The sequence below is a fragment of the Eumetopias jubatus genome, unplaced genomic scaffold, assembly GCF_037043125.1.
Source record: "Eumetopias jubatus isolate StellerSeaLion01/CBP00866 unplaced genomic scaffold, mEumJub1_p1.0 scaffold_14, whole genome shotgun sequence".
Taxonomy (NCBI): domain Eukaryota; kingdom Metazoa; phylum Chordata; class Mammalia; order Carnivora; family Otariidae; genus Eumetopias; species Eumetopias jubatus.
This window is the reverse complement of record NW_028274820.1, coordinates 67,873,229-67,898,755: the sequence shown is the minus strand read 5'-3', so window position 1 is coordinate 67,898,755 and position 25,527 is coordinate 67,873,229. Positions and strand designations below refer to the sequence as shown.

Genomic DNA, 25,527 nt, shown 5'->3' with positions numbered 1-25,527 from the left:
TTTTCTACATCTCCCTCCCCACTTTTGCCAGGCCTACGTGGACAAGGAATAATTCCCATAGTCATTATAGATACTGATGAAATAAACCCTCTGGAAACCACCACCTCAGAAAACCTGATGCCATTATTCCTGAAGGATTTAATGACCTCCCGAATGGTTAGCAGGACAGTGCTAACTAAATATCGGAATCAAAAGGGGACTTATTACCCAGGGCTCTAGAATTCATTCCTTCCTTAAGATCTAAAATCAAATGCATTGCTTGTTCTTCTAGGCAAGACTCTTAGGAAATAAAGATGTCGATATTTTTGGAAATCAGATTCACTTACCTTATAAATTTGTATGTGTTTTTTCCCCTCAGACAAATTTTGGTACTGTCGACTCTCACCCAACCACAAGGTCCTACACTATGGAGACTTGGAAGAGAGTCCCCAGGGAGAAGTGCCCCACGATTCCCTGCAGGACAAACGTAAGTGGCTCTCCTGTGTCGGAGGACTGCGTTTGGGTGGTTGGTTTAGCTTCCTGGTCACAAAGGAGCATGCAGGAAAACTACCAACCCAAATTAATCCCCTGGGCATGTCTCGTCTTGTTGTAAGTCTCAGCCCGAGCATTCCCATCATGCACGAGGCCCTGATGGATTAAGGGTTTGGGACTGAAGAGGGGAGGGCACAGAAGGAATGCTCACATATCTTTCCTGAAAAATATAAACCTGGGGTGTAGACATCCACTTTTGCACCACTTTCCAGGTGCTGTTTCAAGGAGCAAAGACAGTGGATACTTGACTCTGTCAATTGTCTTTTTCTGGTGACCCAAAATAACTTCACGAGAATCCCTACCACATTTATTCATTATAGTTTAGTGTATCCCATCATTATAATGCAGCGTAATGGCAGACCCCAGTATGACTAACTTACTTCAGAGAAGTAACTGAGACACTTGGAAAAATCTATGATCAGTTACATTCTATTGTCAGCAGACTATTCCCTGAAATACTTTTTATTTGTATTTATTTGCTGTTTCTGTATGATATTTTAACATGTATGTTTCCAAGAGCCAGTAATTTGTTAATTATTTTAGCCCAACACCAAACCAAGTTCCAGGTTTTTAGACAGTAATAAGTGTACAAATTAAACCAGGTATTATAGAAACACTAAAATACACCAGGGTGATGAATTAATTTGGATGAGAAATGAGATAAAATGAACGTAACCTCAGAGGATATCCCAGGTAGAGAAACCAAAGAATGAGAAAGCAAATAAAAACACTTTTGAAGAGCCTTCAAAAGTCACATTGACCCTGCATGCGTCATATAAGTGTGTCCCAGACCAAATCCTTACCCCCAAGCCCCAGCGCCTTTCTGCTCATCACCCCAGGGCCCACAGAAGTCAGCTCTGGACTGCCTTCCTTGCAGCCCATGGCCACCAAAGGCAACAAGTAGCCACAAGTGAGAAACTCCTGACACATTCAGACTCTGGGCTGACCTATCAGACGGACAGCCTGGAACATTCTCTCTTCTTCCAGCATCAAAATGGAACAGTCTGGTCTTCATAGAGTCATTTAGTTCAGAAAGTGATCTTGTTTGCTATCATAGAAGCACGACTTCACCGGCCCACATTATTAGCCCCGTTAGTGGGAGGAGCAGGAAATCTGAAATGCATGAGTGCAGAGTCGGCCAGTGTCTGCGTCCCTACTGTGGCAAGATTCCGGGCCTCTGCCTGTAACGAGGACTCTCCTTCAGGTCTCAGAAAGCCTTCCCCATTCCACCACAGACAAGCTGGGCCAGTGGTTCTGAGGGTGGTCCTTGGACCATGAGCAGCATCTCCTGAAAACTTACTGGAAATGCAGGTTTTCCAGCCTGGTTTCCAATCCTGCTAATGAGAAACTGGGGGTGGGGGCCGGCAATCTCGGTCTTCACAGACTCTCAGGCAATTACAATGCACATTCAAAGTGAGAACCCCTGAGCTAGATACTGCCTGATACTCTGCTCTGCATGGTGATTTCCCAAAGTTGGCTTCACCACTAAGTAAATATTTTAGAAGAGCAAAAAAAAAAAAAAAAAAAAAAAAAAAGTGAATTGACAGTGGGTTGCCAGCTTTTAATTTTGGCAAAAAAAAAGTGTATTAAAAAATGAGATCTAACTAAAATTTAATATCGCATTCCTTTCATTAAGAAAGGGCTCTTGATCATGAAAAACAATATGAAATACCTGAAAGACCTAATCTTGGAATTTTGGCAAAAAAAAAAATGTATTAAAAAATGAGATCTAACTAAAATTTAATATCGCATTCCTTTCATTAAGAAAGGGCTCTTGAGGGCGCCTGGGTGGCTCAGTTGGTTAAGTGACTGCCTTTGGCTCAGGTCATGATCCCAGAGTCCTGGGATCGAGTCCCGCATCGGGCTCCCGGCTCAGCGGGGAGCCTGCTTCTCCCTCTGACCCTCTCCCCTCTCATGCTGTTTCTCTCTCTCTCTCTCTCTCTCTCAAATAAATAAATAAAATCTTTAAAAAAAATAAAAAGAAAAAAGAAAGGGCTCTTGAGCATGAAAAACAATAAGAAAGACCTGAAAGACCTAATCTTGGAATATAGGACAGTCCTGTCTACTAAATTAAATTTGCTTTATTAAAAACTCACAGCTGTGTTCATTTTCCTCTGTTTGCTATTAACTGGTGAAAAACTCACTGGTGAAACCTCCCTCATAAACTTAGAACTTTCCAGAGGTCAGCAATTTGGAATCACTGCTCTGCAGTGGTAAAATGAGGAGTTAAAGGTTACTGTTGCTCAAGGCAACCAGAAGTTCTATACAAAGTCTTCCATAGTCTCGTTCTAACCTGATCAGTAAATAGGGAAAATGGTCTGGGCAGAACACGAACACACACACACACACACAGAGCTTGATTTATTTTTTTTTACCCATGTGGGCCAGTGAATTGGCTCTCCCACTCACTGGACATATTATTTATCCCCATTTTTATAGGGATATAATCTTCTTCTCAACCCACAGAAGGGATATAATCTTCTTCTCAACCGCCCCCAGCTCTACCAAGGCCTGCACCCCCAAGAGCCCAGGTGAAAGTAACTAGCTACAAATCCAGAGTGCCAAAGCCAGGGAGAACCAGCTTGCCAGGGTGGTCGCAGAAGAGCAAGGCCAGATCTGCAAATCTCCAAACAGCTTTTGGTAGTGGCCATGGAATGATACTGGTTCTGGGAAAGGGTTACAACGGTCCCTTCTGACAATGGCTCCAAAGACTCTAGCCTGCCCCTTCTTCTGAAAGCCAGTACCTCAGAATTCAACAGAGCTGCTCCATCACCAGGTTATCCATTGCAGGATAAACCAGGAATGCATACCTGTACAGGTATGCACGTAGGAGGGTGTGTGTGTGTGTGTGTGTGTGTGTGTGTGTGTGTGTGTGTGTGTGTGTGTTGGTGAGATAGTATCTGGATGTGCGTATGAGCCAGGGAGGGCATGTATTCATGTAAGAAGTAAAATGGACCTAGTATGTGCCTGGGATGAGCAGGCCCCAGCTTAGAAAACTTAAGTTGACTGCTTCAGCCCTGTCACTGGTTTGCATTTAATTCCAATTCCTCATTCTGCCCATCCTCTTAGAGCCCTTAGAAGTCATAAACCTCATTCCACTAGAAAAATGAAATGTTCCTTTAATTAATATCAAGTGCCATTGCTCTTGCCATGTACAATTGCCCTCTCCTGAGACCAAGGGGGAAATTATCTTCCGCCCCTCGAGTTAATCAGTGCTGAATATTGAGATATTGATGAATCAAAGAGTGTAATTGAATCTTCTTAATATAGAGAGGGTGAGTAGAAATCGAGGGCCTCTCCCTAGCTGTCATCACCCCTAAAGGTTTAGAAAATCTCTTCTCATATTACTTCTGTTTTGCAGGAGATACGGCCCCAAATTCCAATCACCACGTTTACAGGCTCTCATCGTTCCCACTAGACACTAGACTCCGCAGCTTTCCAGCCGTGCCCCAGGCCCCTCAGTGCCACCCTTTGAAAGAATCTAGGCAAGAGCTCCTCACTCCCACATCAAAGGGGCCAGGGAGGAGAAGGCTCACCCCCTCACAAGGCGATTAAGCCTGTTACAGAGGATGAGAGGAGCAGCTGAGAGAGCAAAGCAAAGTGGGCAATTTGGGTCACCGAAGCACTGAGAATAATTCAGGTTCCTTCATCTACAGAGACAATTAACTTTGATTATTGATAACGAGAATAATTACGAACAACATTTATTGAGTGCTTACTATATGCCAGGCACTGTGCTAAGAGCTCTACATAAATTACCCTCTCACCAACCTGGAGAGGTAGACATCATTGCCCTTCTTTTATAGGCAAGGAAACTGAGGTACAGAAATTTTTAAATAACCCATGGCTAGTAAACAGTAGAGCAGAGATCTCTGCGACCATCTAACTCCATAGCCCCAGCTTTTAACCACGACCCTGTACTGCCTAGCTGAAAAGCCAACAATGATCCTGCTCCAGCGTTAGGATGTCATTCTTGGGGCAACTCTCTGACGTAGCTGATGCTAGAGTTCCACATTGCAGACGAGGAAGGTTAGGCTCCAAGCACTTTAGCCCAAAGTGGAACAGATCCAGTGGTGGATCTAGAATTCAAAGGCAGTCTGTGACTCCAAAGGCACAGCCCCTCCCTCTGCTCTGCGCTGCCAGGTTAGAGATCGGATTCTTCACAGAACTGTGCAGGGGTAGGATCGGCCTGTCCCTCTTCTGTATCACCACTCACAAGAGTGTATGGAGCAGGTGCTCATGGCTTACTAGCTACTTCCTGGGGTGGTTTCTGCCTCAGTTTGGCTCCCAGTGGTGAAAGCTTAAACTTATTTTGGTGGCCACACTTCCTTTTTCAATTGTATTTTTGTTTTAAATCACAATTCCATTTCCTTCCACAGATATTAACAGTTCAAGAGTTTCCTGGAGTGTCTGAAGTGATCACCACATGTTCAGCATGATTTGGGGTGCTGACACCTTCCAAACATAGGGAGAAGCCATGACCAAGCAAGAGAGCATATAGAGTAGAAGAAAAAACAGTCCCAACTCTGACCCCCACTAACTATGTGACACTGCATAATTTACTTCCTCTCTTTAGGCCTCAGTCTTCCCATCTGTAAAATGGTAGTATTGAATGAGATTGTCTCAGTCTGGCTCAAACTGAGAAAAGGATTTAAAGAAATGAAGCCATGCCCCAAGGATTTAGAGTGGGGTGTAGGGCGCCAGCAGGAATGCTTTTATTTCTCTTATCTCTGGGCACCACTTCTTTATACTGCTGCCACATAAAAAGAGCCTAATGGAAACACCAGCCTGACTATGAAGCAATCAAGAGCCCTCTTCTGCCTCCTCAGAGTGTAGATTCAAGAGACAGGAGTCTGATTTTGCTCATGGGAATAGAAAGGATGCATTCTAGCCCTTCTGATGCCTAATCTTCCAGTGCATCTAGAGAAAAACTATGCAAAGAGCAACCTTTAAAAGCCACACTGTATTTTTAGAATTTTGTGTTTCCTCTTAGCCATAATCCTGTGAGTAATACAGCAGCTTGTCTCCTTGACAGGGGACAATACATATTAAAAAATAGAATATGTACTGCTATGAGCACGGTGGAAAAGTGCCTTTTCTCCCCTGAAGCCTTCTTATTAGAGATTCTGAAGACTACTCCCACCATCGACTTTTGTGTTCCTCTTGTCCCGTTCCATATGATGGGTTTTCAAAACCAAAGGGTAACTTAGTATTTATAGATTGTAGAAACTCTTTCTAGTTCATTGACCATGTTATATATTATACAACAAAAGACATTTTTTGCAAGGTACTTGTGACTCGAACTCCATCTGAAGCTTGAGAAGGCTTTTGAATTGGTAGGTTAACTCTTTCACAAATTCACTTCAGTGGTGGAGGTCCAATTGAAAAGCAAACATGGAGTCAACCCAATTTCCTAAAGTGCCCAAATGTCCCCTCCTGGGGTAGTGATTGGGCAATCAGATTGACCACTGAGGGGAACAGGGCTGATTATTGGTTATAAAAATGAATTTCAGGAGAGCTGAAGTCCATGAGTGGTCAAAAGTAGGTTCAGGAATTATAGAGACCATCTATAGGAAGATGTCAATCCAAAGGGGCAGGGAAGGCATCCAAGATAAAAGATCACGCTACTCACAGTAGGCCACATTGCTGCATTATGCTGCAGGAACAAACAGCTCCCAGATCTCAGTGGCTTACAACAAGAGTGTATTTCTCACTCACGTTACATAACTGGCATGGGCTGTGGAAGGATTGCTCTACACAGTCCCTCAGGGACACAGCCAGTGGCTACCATGCCATCCCACAACTGTGCATCTGGATGGAACATGTGGCCTCTTCAGTTTCTGGAGAGGCTGATGGACGTGGACTTTTTACTGCTTCCTTCAAGAAGAGACATGTATGCCATTGCCTCTCACATTTCGCTGGCCAAACCTAATCATGTGGCCCCACCTCACTAAAGTTTGCTGGGAAGTGTAGTCTTCCATATGCCCAGAAAGAGAGGAAAACCAGATATTGGTCAGCACAAGTAATGCCTGCCAATGTGATTCGAGAATCAGGACTGCAAGATGAAGGAGCAGACGTGGTGGGAGAGATAGCAGGGAGTATGTGCAGAGATCCCTGGAAGAGTTCATGACAACCCCACTTTTCTCTAGGGTTAGAGAAAGCTCTAGGGCTGTCAACAGATTTGAATAAAGTCTTAGCAATTTTAGGGGACCTGGAAAATGTTAGCTTTAAAGGGCCTTCCTGTTGTATCATTTTGATATTCTATGTTTCATAAATTCATCTTCATCTAGATCTCTCCCCCACAAACCAATTCTTCAGTAAAAGTATGTGAACCTTAATTATGAAATCTCTCATCATCTTCATCATTAAGGGAGTCTAAGTCATTGATTACTCGAAGTTTCTGCAGATCCTAAGAGGGCCCCAGGATTCGCAGTCCCTTGTGGGACTAAAAGATTAGGGATTGGAGAGGGACAGGTGACTTCACAGTTTTGAAAGTGTGGTTCCAAACGATCTTACTGCCTTCTCTCTCTCAGATGATCTTGATAGAAGTTTTAAATGCACAAACCTGTGCCCTCTTTTATCTTCCTCCCAGTCCTGAGTAAGACATGAGATAACATCATTTTATCTAACTGCATTATTCTCAGGATCTCCAAGATAAATACCAGCTACCATTTCCCTATCAGAAAAGAATGTTCTCGGAGAATTACAGACCAATATCCTTGATGAACATGGATGCAAAAATTCTCACCAAAATACTAGCCAGTAGGATCCAACAGTACATTAAAAGGATTATTCACCATGACCAAGTGGGATTTTTCCCTGGGCTGCAAGGTTGGTTCAACACCTGCAAATCAATCAACGTGATACAATACATTAACAAAAGAAAGAACAAGAATCATATGATCCTCTCAATAGATGCAGAAAAAGCATTTGACAAAGTACAGCACCCTTTCTTGATCAAAACTCTTCCGAGTATAGGGATAGAGGGTACATACCTCAATATCATAAAAGCCATCTATGAAAAACCTACAGCGAATATCATTCTCAATGGGGAAAAGCTGAGAGCTTTTCCCCTAAGGTCGGGAACGCGGCAGGGATGTCCACTCTCACCACTGCTATTCAACATAGTATTAGAAGTCCTAGCCACAGCAATCAGACAACAAAAAGAAATCAAAGGCATCCAAATCGGCAAAGAGGAAGTCAAACTCTCACTCTTTGCAGATGATATGATATTGTATGTGGAAAACCCAAAAGACTCCACCCTAAAACTGCTAGAACTCCTACAGGAATTCAGTAAAGTGGCAGGATATAAAATCAGTGCACAGAAATCAGTGGCATTCCTATACACCCACAACAAGACAGAAGAGAGAGAAATTAAGGAGTCGATCCCATTTACAATGGCAACCAAAACCATAAGATACCTAGGAATAAATTTAACCAAAGAGGCAAAGGATCTGTACTCAGAAAACTATAAAATACTCATGAAAGAAATTGAAGAAGACACAAAGAGATGGAAAAACCTTCCGTGCTCATGGATTGGAAGAACAAACATTGTGAAGATGTCAGTGCTACCTAGAGCAATCTACACATTCAATGCAATCCCCATCAAAATACCATCCACTTTTTTCAAAGAAATGGAACAAATAATCCTAAAATTTGTATGGAACCAGAAGAGACCCCGAATAGCCAGAGGAATCTTGAAAAAGAAAAGCAAAGCTGGCGGCATCACAATTCCGGACTTCCAGCTCTATTACAAAGCTGTCATCATCAAGACAGTATGGTACTGGCACAAAAACAGACACATAGATCAATGGAACAGAATCGAGAGCCCAGAAATGGACCCTCAACTCTATGGTCAACTCATCTTTGACAAAGCAGGAAAGAATGTCCAATGGAAAAAAGACAGTCTCTTCAACAAATGGTGTTGGGAAAATTGGACAGCCACATGCAGAAGAATGAAACTGGACCATTTCCTTACACCACACACAAAAATAGACTCCAAATGGTTGAAAGACCTAAACATGAGACAGGAGTCCATCAACATCCTAAAGGAGAACACAGGCAGCAACCTCTTCGACCTCAGCCGCAGCAACTTCTTCCTAGAAACATCGCCAAAGGCAAGGGAAGCCAGGGCAAAAATGAACTATTGGGATTTCATCGAGGTAAAAAGCTTTTGCACAGCAAAAGAAACAGTCCACAAAACCAAAAGACAACCGACAGAATGGGAGAAAATATTTGCAAATGACATATCAGATAAAGGGCTAGTATCCAAAATCTATAAAGAACTTATCAAACTCAACACCCAAAGAACAAATAATCCAATCAAGAAATGGGCAGAAGACATGAACAGACATTTTTCCAAAGAAGACATCCAAATGGCCAACAGACACATGAAAAAGTGCTCCACATCGCTCGGCATCAGGGAAATACACATCAAAACCTCAATGAGATACCACCTCACACCAGTCAGAATGGCTAAAATTAACAAGTCAGGAAACGACAGATGTTGGCGGGGATGCGGAGAAAGGGGAACCCTCCTACACTGTTGGTGGGAATGCAAGCTGGTGCAGCCACTCTGGAAAACAGTATGGAGGTTCCTCAAACAGTTGAAAATAGAGCTACCATACGATCCAGCAATTGCACTACTGGGTATTTACCACAAAGATACAAATGTAGGGATCTGAAGGGGTACGTGCATCTCAATGTTTATAGCAGCAATGTCCACAATAGCCAAACTGTGGAGTCAACATGTCCATCGACAGATGAATGGATAAAGAAGATGTGGTATATATACACAATGGAATATTATGCAGCCATCAAAAGGAATGAGATCTTGCCATTTGCAATGACGTGGATGGAACTGGAGGGTGTTATGCTGAATGAAATAAGTCAATCAGAGAAAGACATGTATCATATGACCTCACTGATATGAGGAATTCTTAATCTCAGGAAACAAACTGAGGGTTGCTGGAGTGGTGGGGGGTGGGAGGGACGGGGTGGCTGTGTGATAGACATTGGGGAGGGTATGTGCTATGGTGAGCGCTGTGAATTGTGCAAGACTGTTGAATCACAGATCTGTACTTCTGAAACAAATAATGCAATATATGTTAAGAAAAAAAAAGAAGAAGAAGATAGCAGGAGGGGAAGAATGAAGGGGAGTAAGTTGGAGGGGGAGACGAACCATGAGAGACGACGGACTCTGAGAAACAAACTGAGGGTTCTAGAGGGGAGGGGGGTGGGGGGATGGGTTAGCCTGGTGATGGGTATTAAAGAGGGCACATTCTGCGTGGAGCACTGGGTGTTATGCAGAAACAATGAATCATGGAACACTACATCAAAAGCTAATGATGTAATGTGTGGTGATTAACATAACAATAAAAAATTTAAAAAAAAAGAATGTTCTCTTTCTTTAATTGAGTTTACTTCCATTGTCTGTAAAATAGGGATTAAAAAAAAAAAATACCTGCCTCACAGAGTTGCTGTGAGAATTAACGAGATGGCAGAGAGCAAGAATTTGGAGAGTGAGTGTTCAGATCCAGATCGATTTTTTTTTTTTTTTTTTTTGGTAAGTTTGCTTCTCCTCGTCATCCAAAACTCAGAAGCTAATAGATGCAGCTACTGTAGCAAGAGCTAGCAATGTGTGCAAAGCACCTGGTGTTCTTTCTGGTAGCAGGAGCTAGTACCAGTATTAGTACCACTGGTAGTAGTAGTATTACTGCTGATTCTGGTACCATCACTTTTACACAACGATGATGGGTTTTCCTAGGGATTTGTTTTAGTGAACCAAATTCTGCTTGTGAACATAGATTTGTCTCCCCAGGGATGCCTTTGAGCAGAATATAAGAATCCATTTCAGCATCTGGTCCTGGGATTTTGCCTGACGTCTCTTTCTCTCTTTACCTCTTTTCTTTCCTCATGTTGCAGTAGTTTGAGGAATGACAACTGTGCTCGCAGACTCCGCGCTCAGCCCTGCTTCTTTCCTGACATCTCAGCTCTCCCACGGTGTAGTGACTTTCATTTTCTCTTCTGAATTGCAGTGCCGGTGGCAGATATCAAAGCTGTGGTGACGGGGAAGGACTGCCCTCATATGAAAGAGAAAGGTGCCCTTAAACAAAACAAGGTATGATTTCCAAATTCTTGCGAAGAGTGCTATCTGCACAGTGCAGTCAGCGACTGTGGGGGGCCCGGCCCCGCGTTACCAGCGATGCGCGTGTGCATGCATGAACGTGCATGTGCTATTGCACGTCACTTACCCAGCTCTCCTTTTTCCTTCCCTGACTGCTTTTATATCCCTTAGACTTAGGCTTTCACTGATCACTTACAAATCCCTCCCTCCGCCACCTCTTCCATTCTCTCCCTTCCTGTCTCCTGACAACGCTAGGAATTGCCCCCCCACTGATGTCACCCAAGCCACCCTCAAGCCTTCTCCCTTCATCCCCATCCATTCTCTGGGCCTCTTCTAGCCGCCCATTTATGTTCGTGTTCTCCCTTCCCTGACTTCCACCTCAATCTCTTCCATTTTCTCCTGCTGTCCTTACCTCCTCGGTAGACTCTCTGGAGTCTCTGTGAAGCCTGGGAAAGGCAGAGACCAGAGGATTCAAAACATTTTAGAAAACTTAAGGGCCTGGTAGCCTTCAGCGTCATGGAAAGTACTGGGAAATAACTCAAACCCAGCTTCACCCTAGAGGTGAATATTGCTTAAATCCTCTTAATACCATAATATTTTTCACCCTCCCCTCCTAGTTTACCAACCAGCTGTTCATCATAACAGCCCAGGTTCCATACTAGAGGGTGTGGGAGGAGACACTAGCCGAAAAGATGAAAGAATTTCCTTTGCCCCCACTTTGCAGGTATTTGCCTTTGGAAGGGCCACCAGGGAGCCAATTTATTGTTTCTACCTCTTGGCATCTTGTGATACATAGTACCCCTCCATGAACAAAACTATCTAGATTGATCTGGGTGCTCCAGCCACTTTGGTACCAAAAATATCCCATAGATCAGTTGTACTGTAAAAGTACTATTTAGTAAGATAAAGGGGAGCAGATACAGCCGAGAAGGCCGATAGCAAAATCATTGCTTCCTAAGTCACATAAGTATAACTCACCTCAACTCTGTGTGAATTCCTTCTTTGTCAAGCCTGTCACAGCACCATCATATAATGCACTTAACTGACCAGCGTAATGATATAAGGGCATGCCTCAGAGTCTGTTGGTCACCTGTTACACAGCATTTCTCTCTTCTTTATGATATGGGGAAACGGATTGTACCGCTCATCAGATTTCAGACGAGCATCCTTAACTACACCAGCAAGTTCCCAGTCTTCATGGTATGCCTCCTCTACCACCTGATATGCAGAGCACAGTCTCAGGGAGCACTGGCTCTGCTCAGTTCCAACACTGGCTCAGCTCCGTGTGTATATATATATATATATATATATATATATATACACTTGGAGCTGAGCAGGAAATTAGCAGCAACAAGAGTGTATAACGCAGAGAAGGCCAGGAAGGGTGTAGTTTGCAGCAAAACAGACTGCCAAGACTCATGCACTCTGAGTAGGGATAGAGAGAATTAGGTAAAATGCATGTGGAGAGACTGGTTTCAGTCCCAACAGGTGAGGCACTTGGGAATTGTCACTCCTATCCTTGTAGTAAGAAGAAATGGAATAAAGTGAAAGTCAACAGTTTTCTTGGACCTACCAGGGAACTGAGGTTGCAAGGCACACTGCCACCATGGAATCTGGAGAGTCAAGTGCATCCAGAGATCTGCCCACCTGGGGCAGAATCCACTGGAGCTATAAATCGTAGGATCACTTAAATGGCAATTCTGATTAATTGCTGTAGGCTGAGTGTGGGCTAGTGTGAGGGTGAAAAACTTGGGGTTTTAGTCTTCTGGGGGGGGCATACTTTCATGGGCTTTACCTCCAGTAACCCTAGTGGATTCTCACAGTGAAGAACTGAAAAGGACCACCCCTCATGTGTCTGGCAGGAGAAGAGGAAGAGTAATCATGAAATATGCCAGAGCCTTCTCCGTAACAAATTCCTGTTCTCCAGACCTTTTTTACTATCTAGAGGAAGAGAATTTCTCCCATTTTATCTTTTATTGAGATTTACTTCATTCATCATTCATACCCATATGAGATTGAGTATCTTCTTTCTATCAGATCTGTGCCAGGAACTAGGAATTCAAAGATAAATACAACCTGGCCCCTGGCCCTGGGGGTCTAGTAGATATAAGACTTATGTGCCAACATGCAATGATAATTCAATGTTGTCTATACTCTGGGACATTTATTTTTTTTAATTTAATTTAATTTGATTATGTTATGTTAGTCACCATACAATACATCATTAGTTTTTGATGTAGTGATCCATGATTCATTGTTTTCATATAACCCCCAGTGCTCCATGCAGTACGTGCCCTCCTTAATACCCATCACTGGGCTAACCCATCCCCCCACCTCCCTCTCCTTCAAAACCTTCACTCTGTTTCTCAGAGTCCATAGTCTCTCATGGTTCATCTCCCCCTCTGATTTCCCCCCTTCATTTTTCACTTCCTTCTCCTAATGTCCTCCATGCTCTTCCTTATGTTCCACAAATAAGTGAAACCATATGATAATTGACTTTCTCTGCTTGACTTATTTCCCTTAGCATAATCTCCTCCAGTTCCATCCATGTTGATGGAAAAGTTGGGTATTCATCCTTTCTGATGGCTGAGTAATAGTCCACTGTATATATGGACCACATCTTTATCCATTCGTCTGTTGAAGGGCATCTCGGCTCTTTCCACAGTTTGGCTATTGCGGATATTGCTGCTATGAACATTGGGGTGCATATGGCTCTTCTTTTCACTACATATGGTTCTTTTTTTCTTTTTTTCTTCTTTTCACTACAAAAACTCTGGGATATTTAAATACAGGGAGAGCCCAGGAGACTTCAGAAAGGCTCCCAGGGGAAAGGGTGTCTGAGCTGGGTTTTGAAAAGGAATTGCTAAGCGAGAGGAAGACTTTCTAGAAAGAGGAGAGAATATGTGAAAAGCACAGGGTCCTTCCAACATATGAAAGAACATCCTCTGATCGAGAAACATTGAATTCAGAGTACAGGATTGAGGGACAAAAGACCAGAGAGACAGAGGACCGAGAGAAGAAAATGGGTTGGAGAACTATTGGCCGATAATGTTAAGACAGATTAGGGCCAGAAAGTTATAGCTGCCTGAAGAAGGCAGTATTCTCTATTATTATGTACTACATGAATGAGTAATTTTTGCCTTCTAAAATAGAAACCCAAACTCATAGATCTATAGATGAGCAACAGTGTATTTTAGCTGTGAAATCTACTGCTATGCCTATGGCCATATTCAGCACACTCACATGCCAAGTTATATCCTGTGTCTTTGCCCTTAAGACGACCTGAATAGATGGTGGAGAACCAACATAGTTCAAGGGAATGCTGGGAAAAAGGGCCAAATGAGACATGTCACCCCAAAACAATATAAGGAATGGCAGCCAGCGCTGAATACTGAAAATATGTTGCATAAAACTCTACTCTTGTATTCAGTCTGACATTTGGCTGCTGGAAAATGGCAGTCCCCAAAACAAAGTGCCATCCATGTCTAGAGTTTCTCTGAGCCTCTCCTGACCCAGCATGCCTTGTCACTGCTTGCAGGCCCAAGAGTTGAGGATGGGGTCAGAGGCCCCAGGGCATGCTTGAGCGGTGGGATGTTCAGATTCTCCTGCCTCCTCTATCCCCAGAACTCTGCCATCCCGGGCTTTCCTCCACATGCTGAGAGATGTGAATTAATGGAATAGAGGATGAAAATAAGGAGCTCCTGAACATAATTTTTCACGGAATTAAATCCAGACGGAATAAAGGACCTTACGTCGTGAATAGCAAAGCCCTAGAGCCATCAGATGTCTGAATGCTGTGGAGTGTGATGAAGCCCCTGAGGGGAACACTGCCCCAGATCCATGACCCTTCCTCTACCACCTCCTGGCACCTCTATCCCTCACAGACGGTTTGGACAGGTGGCAGCTTCTGGAGTGTTAGTCCGAGAGGTGCCATCGCTCCCAGCTTTGTAGCCTTGAAGAGCTGACCTCCACCAGTGACTCAATGACAACAAGCCAGGGACGTCAATAAAACTCATTACAGGCGATAGGAGCCTTTAATGCAGGCATGTGGATCAGAGAATTAATTCCTCCCACCCCTCCCAGGCAGCTTTGGTGAAATGAAAGTGGGGATTGACATTCTCACGAATTTCCCATTTCCTGCCTGTGTTTATCAGGAATCTAGGTCATGACGACTCCGCTCCTTCACGTCCTCACTGGTTTGCGCCTTAGGAGGGCAAAACCCAAAGTTGGTAGGCTCCCTCCTTTCTCTTCCTTCTCTGTGCCTCTGCAGAAAAGAAAGTGTCACAAGGACAGCCACAGCGACACTCTGGCCTCAGGTGACCTCAGCACCTAGTCAAGAGGCTGCGTCTGGGCTCTGGTGGTGTTCACCCTAGCTGTCGTTAACAAGGGGATGAGCCACGTGACCACCTCAGCAGAGCGCCAGTTGTCCAGCATCAGCCCAGAAATCCATTCGTGAATTTCACCTTTTCCTAGTGACCTCCGAAGGTCACATTGGGCGGTAGCCATATACTGACTGGTCATTCTCTCCTTTCTCCCCAATCTCTCAAGCAGGAGTCAGTTTTCCTAATGAATGACACTGAGATTAGTATGAGATCATCATTTATATCAGTGTTCCTAATCTAAAAACAATCTTTATGAATTTATGAGATCAGAACTTAACATTTTATTGAAAAAAGTTTTACATTTTTAAAAAAAAAAAATAATAATCACCTCTGATCCCAGCCCCTTAACATAATTTTTTTCATTTCACATTATTTGCCTCCAGTCTCTGTCCACAGGTAGACATTGTTCATAATTGTGATCAGTATGTAAATAATGTTCATTTCTCCTGCTTTTCACTTAAGATCAGATCTTCATAACTATCATACTCAATGGCTGGCTGAATATATTTCTCTGCTAATTTGCGATTTCTTTAATGGTTTACCCAAATTGGGGAAGACGTTTATTTAGTTCTCATGTTATATTCTTATAGGTAACAATGTATATGGCATTTGCTTGCTTTTTGATTTTTTTAGGAATAATCCCAGTAATGGGATCCCTGGTTCTTGATATGGATTGCCTGTTTTTGATTTTTTTTTAAAGATGACACCAATTTATGATGCCACTAGTAGGGCCCATGACAAATTAAAAGACCCAAGAGAGATGCTAAACTTAATAGAAAAAATGTTTTTGTTTGTTTTGGTGAACTCTTTTTTTAATATTATTGATCTCCACTGGGCAGGCCCTGAATAGAGGCCCAAGGAAGAAGTAATGAAAATGAGGAGAGAGGTAGTTTGCAGAATAGCTCCCATTCCTGACTTGGCATTCTTTCCTTCACTTGCTCCTATTTCTGGCAGGGTGAGGAGGCTGTAAGAGTTTGAGACACCAGTAGGTCTAGGCTCAGAACAAGAGCTGCTCCCTCTTAATGAGGGGACAGCTGGAGGCAAGTCAGACACAGACGAACCCCATGGGAGCCCAAATAGCCGGATGGTTGACTGTGTCAGGAGAGGCATCCAGCTAATGCTAGGCCTTCAAGAGTTCACTTGGCAAGAATTCTTTAACCCATTTGAAATTCTGAAATCTGGAGGCACTGACCTCATCTGTTTGCCTTCCATCTTCTTTCTGGGGCATTCTTGCTGTGAGTTACTGGCCAAAGGCAAATCCTCTGACAAATATTAAGCAGAGAACGATGTGGAAAGATCTGCCCTCCTAAGAAATTATGCAGTATGTGTGTGTTGTAACAATGCAGAGCACCAATATGGGTACACGTGGCCCTTTCCCTCCAGACTAGGAGCTTTTAGGGTGTTGAGATGTGCCATGACTGTCTTCTAAAGGTTGTATCCCACTAACTGCTCAAACCAATAGAATAATCATTGTACCCAATAATGTACAGCATATATAATTTGAGAAGTGTATTTTAACATACATATTAGACATGACATTGAGTGTCTCAGCCAAGGTCATACAGCTACAGTGAAATGACAGTGTCACTTAGTCCTTGGCCCTTTGGGTCTGGCTCATAGCCTGCACTCAGTAGACACTCACCAATGAATGAACCCACATATTCTAACATTGGGCCCTTGCTTCTCCTTTATACTCTGCAGCCTCTGGATAACACCTAAGTTTTATGTAGCCTTTGCTCTACAGTACTTCAAAGATCAAAGGACCTAAAGATAATGAGTTCATCCACAAGCCTCGTTGGCTCCCATGTAGCTTCCATGTTTTAGGAAGTTCATACCTCTATGGACATCTGTCTGTTTGGAGGTGATCAAAGATAGAGTAGCCCTTAATCTGCTGGTTGGGGAAGACTTTACGATTTCTCAGGTCTCCCTGGACCTGGAAGGGAGGAGCTGAAGAAAGAAGAGTATCGTGGCTTTGGGGTTATATGGCTTTGGACAATGATTTAACTTCTCCAAGCTCCTTCCCCTAAAAGAGGAATGATCACACTTGCTACAAGGACTGTCTTGAGAATTAAATGAGTTGGTTCATGCAGACCTCCCCCAAACAGAAGGATATGTGCTGTGAACCTTGATAAAAACAAAAAACAAAAACAAAAAAACACCCCTTCCTCCCATCAGCCTCACTGCTGCCCCCATGTCTGCACTCACTCCATGTTCAGTCTGCAGCCATTTATAACTGCAGAACGAATGTGCCCCTTTTCCTCACTGTGGTGTTTTCTCTGATCCCTTGTAGGAGGTGCTTGAACTTGCTTTCTCCATCTTGTATGACTCAAACTGCCAGCTGAACTTCATAGCTCCTGACAAGCACGAGGTAAGGGTCTAAGTGGGGTTAATTTGTGAGAGAATGTCACTTTTTTTTCCCTAGAAAAACAAGCAAGAGAGAAATATTGGAAAGAAAGTTCATTTAAAAAAAAAAAAAAAGCCTGCCTAAGAAAAATCATGAACAAAGGAGCATCTCATTGATTTGGAATAGAATGGAAACTTTCTTAAAAACCACCAGTTATCACAGATTCAGCCTCTTACTAGCTTGACCAAGAGTTCATGGTAATGAAAGAGAATGAACAAATGCTTCGTACTCAGCAAGGGCATAATTGTCAACCCCGAGGAAGAATCAGCCCTGATGAAGCTTTGGTTTTCATTGAGTATTGAATTTTTAGTCACAGTCTTCCCAAGATAAACTTGTCTCTATTCTTTAAAACATTTGATGAGGTAGGTTTTCTACCATGTTTCCTTATTTTAAGAGATTTAGGGCTGTCTCTGCTGTTGGAATTTTATTTTTGAGGTGATTTTATTCCTTTTTGACATCTTGTTATATGTATAATTTGTTTTTCTTCTTAAAGCACGCCTGTCAGCTATATTTAAAATATTTATCATATATCTAGGAAAATGTATTTATAAGGTGAAATAGCAGCTATGGTTGATGTAACTCATTCTCTTGTAAATGAGAGCCCAACATTATGCTCGAAACTGTTATTTTTAGATGATACCATTCAAATTTTTGTTTTACGTGTGGTTGCATAAACAGCTTTTAGAAAGGAAGGGAACATTTTAATAGAATCTGACTTTTGTTTCCCGTTTCCCCTAGGAGACTCTGCTCATTTAGAAGTTATTCAGTATCTGCCTTTCACTGGTTTAAAGCTTTTGAATAAAATTGTACATCCCAAAGAGAGAGGAAAGATTAGATGCAAATCCTGCATTTAGAATGGTGCTTAAGTGTAATTCTGTGTAACTTGACATTTAGTTTGCAAAAGGGTATGACTTTGTCTTCATCTTTCTGAAAATAGATACTGAGGCCTACTGCTTCTCTTTTTAAATAAAATTGTGGTTATACACAGGCAGGCCATCGTATTTAAGAAGTATACAGCTGTATGGAAAACCACTTTAGAAAGTAGAACTGTGGTTGTTATTTAAATCTATGCAAGGCTGTATTTTCCCAGGGTGCATTAATTCCAGATAAGGACAAATGTTCTCGAACTGCCAAATTTTTATTTGCAACTGCCACCTTTTATTGATATGGTGAGGAGAAAAATGCCATACACTGGTGAACACTTAATTTCTTCAGATCTCTTTCATATGTATTACCTCATTTTATTTGCATAATCACTCAATAAAATAGGAAGTCCTATTACAGATATCTTCATCAAATGAAGGAGAGAGGCCTCTCAAAATCGAATACCTCAACATTTGCAAAGATAATAGTTAATTGCAACTAGCCTGGATTTCTCTGTGCCAGGCACCATTCCGTGTCTTATGTACTTCACCTCAATCTTCATTATACCTCTGAGAGAAGCAAACCATTGTGCCCATTTGATAAAGGAGGGAAATGAGTCACAAAGAGGTTAAGAAGCCTGTCCAAGGTCAAACCAGTAGTAACAGAGCTGGAATTGAAACCACGGAGCCTTGCTCCAGGAAGCCTGTCTCCCTGACCCCTGCACTGTGTTGCTAGGGAGGCCGGAAGCAGGACCTGACCTCCCAGCTTCCTGCCTGTGCCCATCCCCCAATGTCAGCAGTTAATCACCTCAGGGCCAGGGTGGCGCCGTCTATACCCACACCCACGCCCATGCCCAGTTGCCCCCCCCAGATTCCTAGCAAAGCAAATCCAGATACATCGTGTATTTGTAAATTTTCCTGTGTGCATCTCTAAATAATAACATCCATTTTGAAACCAACTACAATACCATTATCACAGCTGATTTTTTAACATTTTGATACTACCATCTGTAGTCAGTTTTCATACTTCTCTACTTGTCTCCATTGTGTGTTTTATTTCTTTTATACTTTGTTCAGATCAGAATCCAAAAAAGATCCATGCATAGCAATTGGTCAAGATGTTTCCTCAGTTTCTTTGAATCTATAGGTTCCTCCCTTTCTCTCTCTCTCTCTCTCTCTCTCTCTCTCTCTCTCTCTCTCTCTCTCTCCCCCCCCCCTCTTGGGAGCATCTGCTTATGCTTTTTTTTCCTTGCAATTTATTCGTTGAAAAAACCAGGTCATCTGTTTGGTAACCTTGCTGAGAGTCTAGATTTTGCTGATTATAATTATGTGTATTAGTTTACTGTGGCTGCTTCCACAAATTACCACACATTTAGTGGCTTAAAACAACATGAATTCCGGAGGTCAGAAGTCTTATGCAGGTCTTTTTGGGGCTAAAATCAAAGTACTGGCAGGGCTGAATTCCTTTCTGGAGGTTCTAGGGGAAGATCTGTTTCCTCCCCCTTTGCACTTCCGGAGGCCACCGGCATCCCTTGGCCACAGCCTCCATTCACCCACAACCATGGTGGTTGGGTCTCCACACCGCCTCGTTCTGAGCTCCTCCTCCATAGTCAGAACTCCCCTTCTTTCTCCCTTCTCTCCCTCACTCCTGCCCTGTTCCCCTCCCACTTTTAAGGACCCTGGTGATCACATTACCCCCACCTGGACAGTCCCAGAGGCCCCTTCCTATTTGCAGGTCCCCTGATGAGCAATTTTAATTCCCTTTGCCGTGCACCCTAACATACTCACAGGCTCCAGGACATGATCTCCCTTAAAAGGAGGGTATTCTTCTGCCTACCATAACATGTGCTGTTATTTCACATGGTTATCTGTCTCCCGTATTTCCTATTATGTGGCAGTTAGAGGATTCATCAAATTGAGGCTCAACTTTAAGCAACAGTGGTGTTGTATTCTTCCGTGGTATCTGGTTGTCTCTCTGGGGGATGTTAGCAGCCATTGATGATTTTTGCCTGGATCCTTGGACCTGTTAGACATTGGAAAGGTTGGTATCTCAATTCAATCATTCCTTCCTCACTTATTAGTGGGAAACTGGCCTCATATTTGAGGTTATACAGTTTATATGTAACAGGCAGGATAAATACTTGACTCTTCTTGTCAGGCTTCCAAATAATGCTCATCTTCCAAATGAGAACAACGAGGTGGTTTTGGTGTTGGAGTATCATTATGAAGTAATGGATTTAAACATATTTGTGTTTTAATGGGTTGCAGTGATTGTCATTATCAGTGTCCATATTATCCTATCTAGAGAAAGTAGGAACAGCTTCTGGTTGGTTTCTGAGTCCTATTGACATGACCCCAGATGTCTCTGACAACCTTCAGTCATTCTGCTATGACAAAACATGCCTGGCTCATCTTGCATGTTTCCTGCCTTTTCTCTGTGGAGCCGTGGTCCCTTTTGGTAGAAAATGGTATTTAGCAACCAGAATCTGGGCATTCCGTTGGTCATTATTTTTAGGACTTTTTATGGGCAGAGCTAGGAGTTACATTATTTCTTTAAAGATAAAATACATTGTAAGTTCATTTTGATACTTTCCACTCAGATTCAGTCGAACCGAGTTTTTATTTATGGTCGGTGCCCTCTTTAATAAAATTTTCTGTACCTGCTGCTTCTCAAAAGAAAGGCACCACAGAAGTGTTCCTGTGGGTCAAATTAATCTGTACTAGGAAGCTGGCCAGGACCGGGATGGTTGTAAAAAAAGCAGTAAGCGCAGTGCTTAGGGATTTACAGTCAACAGCGTTAGAGCTGGAAGGGGCCTCAGAGTCCATGGAATTCAGTGGCCCCCATACCTGGAAGTATATCAGAATTACCTGGAAGCTTTTCTAAGTAAAATTTATCACCCCAGATCTACAAGATCAGGATCTCCAGGGTAGGACCTTTGTATCTATTTTTATGAAGGTTATTTATGTGGAAACGAATGTTTCAATGAGTTCAGAATCTGTCTGAGGGATTCGTGAGGACATGAATACTTCCAGATGTCTCTTAGCACTCAGCTGGTGTTTAGATGGGTCAAACACTTTGGCAGAGATCACACAGCCAAGGCAAAGTTCTACACTTCAGGGCTGCACTACCCAGACATAGACCCTCATAATACACCCATGGTGCATCTCCTCAGCTTAAAAAGGGGTGCCACTGAGATGTGGATCAGGGTAAGATTTCCAGATCACTGTGGCTTACGATTTGTAAAGTGCTTGCTGTCCTATAGTACATTTCATGTTGAGATCTGCTGTTATATTCCAGGTAAGCACAGTGCAAAGGACAGGCTAAGTATAGGGTCTGGAATTGTAACTTGACCCAGTAAGGGCAGAAGAGGGGGGAATCTAGAGCCCATTCGAGAAGGAAGACTAGTCTGACAGTAAGAACAGAGCAATTGCTATCACAGAGGTCCTACGGAGGCCTAGGATATACCAAAAGGCGAGCCGAGCACAGCTTCCAGAATGCAGACAGTTTTCTCAGATGCTGACGTCAGACGCTAGTTCAGCCACCAGGTATCTCAGCTCTAATGCCAAGTCCCAGGGCTACAGCCTCTGGGAGGGAGGGTGACAAGAGCCAGTCAGGTCCTCAGATAAACAAGGTAGAGTTTCTTTCTTCCAGGAGTTCACAGTCTACTGGAGAGACAAAAGGCACAGTCAGTTTTACTGAGAAAGGAAGAACCAAATTCTTAGTTGGCTGCTCTGGAAGGCTTTCCAAGATCGGCTCTGTCCCCAGGAACCAGGCTTCCTAGACCTGAAGGAGAAAAAAACCTGGAAACTAGAGACTCAAGAAGAGACAGGCAGCCAGCCCACCTCCCATGAAGATCAGCCAACAGTTGTAGCCATTTTGTCCAGCAGACACTGGGCAGCAGAACGTTATTTCCTAGCCCTTTGCTGAGAAATGCCAAGGTGGGACTATCATTGGCTCCCTGGTAGGAGTGGGCTAACGTTGTGAGTGTGAGGAATCAGAGAGGAGAGGCAGAGATTAGCCACTAGACTAGGAACCGTGCTTGGAGTCAGGAAAGAAGCAGCCTCGACCTAATGCTGAGTCTGAGCCTGTTGGGATATATACCACCAATAGCTTAAAAGCAGACTCGCTGGTAGGATGTTGAAGGTATGACGTTGCAAGGTCATGCAGAACTCAGATCCTCCTGCTGTTACATAAGAAGGCATTATTTGCACAGAAGAGTGCAGGTGCACTAGAGTTAGATTGCCTGAGTTCCAGTCCCACCCACTCCACACGCTACCAAGTTCCTCGGCCTTTCAGCACCTCAGTTCTCTCATCTGCAAAACAGAGATGATTAACAGCAGCGTCAACTTTATTAAATGGTGATGTAGGCAGAGCACTTAGCACACATTGCGTGGTCATTGTTAACCACTGTCACTACTCTTGTCATTGTCATCAGTAGTTACCCTTCTCACCTCCTTTTCCACCAGTACTGTATCTGGACGGATGGGCTGAATGCACTGCTGGGGAAAGACATGATGAGTGAGCTGACCCGGAATGACTTGGACACCCTGCTCAGCATGGAAATCAAGCTCCGCCTTCTCGACCTGGAAAACATTCAGATCCCTGATGCGCCTCCGCCCATCCCCAAGGAGCCCAGCAACTATGACTTCGTCTATGACTGTAACTGAAGTGGCCGGGCCCAGAAGCGCCCCCTCCAAAACTGGAAAATCTAGCTAACGGGAGAGAAGAATGAAAACACACCCACGCCTCAGAACCCTCTCGCGGTGCAGAGAAGCTGTGGGTCAACACTGTCTTTGGCCTCGCCTCTAGCCCCAGCATTCTTCTACCCCTACTTGACGTCTTGCTCACTGCCCTGATTCTGTTTCTAGGTTCCATTGCTTTAGGTCACTTCCCACTGCTGCAGTCTACTGGTGGGAGCAGAGCAAAACCCACCACCAATAAGAGAGCCAAAGGGCCCTTCCATCCTCACCCCCCTCCCCAGCAGGCCCGTCCTCCCTTCCTGGAGGGTGCAAGCTGGCAGCACCAGACTGCCCCAAAACCTGCCCGTCAGACCGAAGGGACTGCCCCAGTGCTTGTGTCTGGAAGAAACAGCCTAGCTGCTGGAGAAGACCAAACACCGCCTCCTCATTCCCCTTCTCTCCAGAGTCCGCTCACACCACCAGTTCCCTGTGACTCGAAATCTGCTTTCAGGTCTCTTCCGTCCTCCGTGCAGGCCTTTGCCTTGTGCTGGTCCTCTCTGGTTCCAAGGGCAGCAGCAGAAACCTCGTTCTAGCCATGGACTGCACCGGGTCTCCGGACCCAGTCCCAGGTCCAATGCCATTTCACGTCTGCACTGTGACCATGCCCAACCTTCTTTCCTCGCCAGCTAGTCTTGGGTGTCCTCTCTCTGCCCCAGCCCACACCTGCCTTCTTCACGCCTCACACCCTTCCAGCCCCTTAGCTGAAAGCACAAATGGTGAAATCAGTCGTCATCCCAATCTCTAATATACTAAACCGAAACGCCTCTGTTGCAGGCGGCCCCTCTCGACAGGTTTGGTGTTACCTTCTCCTGGGGGTTCTGCTATAACACAGGCCCCACAGGATGGTCAAGCTGTCAGACATCCAAGTTTACATCATTGTAATTATTACAAGTATTGACAATTTGCAAGGGTTTGGGGTTGGTTGTTTTTTTTGTTTTGTTTTGTTTTTGCTTTGTTTTTGTACAAAAGAGTCTAACATTTTTTTGCCAAACAGATATATATTTAATGAAAAGAAGAGATACATAAATGTGTGTACTTTCAAGGGTTTTTTTTTAATTATTTTAATCCTAAACATCTTCCTGAGAATAACATTCCCTTATACATGCTGTGGAATAAAATGAATTGTGATGAGTTGGAGAGCTGGTGTTTTGATTTGGTGACTTAGGTGCTCGTTGCTCGGTCCTTAGCATCACTGGTGAGCTTGTCAGAAACGTCTTTGGCCCCACCCCAGCCCTGCAGAATCAGGTGATTGGCATGCACAGTAGCTTTTCAAAAGCCCTGGCTTAGGGGACTCAACCATTGCTAGGTCACCAGAGACTCTGAGCATCAGTAAAGCATGTTACTTCTAAGAAGACCATCTCAACTCACGGAGAAAATCAGACCCACTATGTGAAAATATGACCATTTATTTTGCACTGTTGCCTCCTGACTCAGATGTTCCCCTTTTCTTCTCCCTTGCCATTATATGGTGTACAGAACTGACCAAATTAAACACATTATACTTTGAGAGAGCACATTTAGCCATGGAAAAGAATGCAGGCCCGTGGAGCAGAAATAAATTCAGTCAAAAACAAAATAAATCTAACTACGAATTAATAAGATACGGGTCAGAGCCCAGCAAAGGATTTTTCTGAGGTCAGTTCCACTGGAGGCGTATCTGGATCATAAACTCCGAGGGCTGCAAGGGAAGTCAGAAAGGTCCAGGCATGCAAACGTGGCACAAACTACTCTGGACTCGCCGCAGAAGTGTTCGATGCCTTCAGGTCACTGCTCTGGACCATCATCAAGATGTGCAATTACAGATTGACTTGAGTTGAGATGACATGGTCCAGAGCCCTCCATAAATTGCAGGGGGAAAAAATCCTTTATAATCCATAGTAATTCACAGGCGATTATGCTTCCCATCAGAGCACTCACACCTGACTGTCGAGTCAATGTGTCCTTTATCATTAAGCTTTAAGGACATTAACCCATATGTTCTCGTCAGGAGCGCTTATTGATCTAGCCATCATCATGATAAAATGACAGATGTTGGGTAAAAGAGAGTAGACAGAATCATACTGTTCTTTACCTCAGAGTTCCAGATCTGTTCTTGAAAGAGAAATTCTTTGGGTCAAGGTATCTGAGGTCCTGGGACTCTGGGTTTAAGAGACTGATCTGTCCTATAACACTCACTGGAAAGAACCAGCCACTCTCTCTTTTGGCACTCGTGCTTTGGTGCATTCAACAGAAACTAACCCTTTCCAGACGATGAAGACAGCCTTCTCCTCCCTCTCCCTGGACCCTCCCTCTGTGGACAGATGAGATCTGGAGAGTGTGACATCATTCCTTCATTTTGCAGCAGTGTGGTGCTGGCTTGTTGTCCAGATTTGGACAGCTCATCTCGTGTGTCTCAGCTGCCAAGGCTTCCCAGATAGCGGGCCTTACACTTCAGCTCAGCTCCTGCTGCCTCTGGTTTCCCAGCCGGGACCAATCCGGAGA

At 43.7% G+C, this 25,527-nt stretch overlaps 1 protein-coding gene across 4 annotated transcripts in view; it reads left to right on the top strand.

The window, feature by feature from the left end:
* ELMO1 (engulfment and cell motility 1) overlaps positions 1–24,183 on the top strand; it is a 523,658-nt gene extending 499,475 nt beyond the window's left edge. For all 4 annotated transcript variants that reach the window (XM_028104852.2, XM_028104849.2, XM_028104850.2 and 1 more), the window contains 4 exons: positions 359–466; positions 10,569–10,651; positions 17,330–17,407; positions 22,774–24,183. In XM_028104852.2, coding sequence (XP_027960653.1) covers positions 359–466; positions 10,569–10,651; positions 17,330–17,407; positions 22,774–22,974 — 470 coding nt within the window. In that variant the 3' untranslated portion in view covers positions 22,975–24,183. The remainder of the gene's footprint in view (positions 1–358; positions 467–10,568; positions 10,652–17,329; positions 17,408–22,773) is intronic.
* Positions 24,184–25,527: the final 1,344 nt, after the last annotated feature.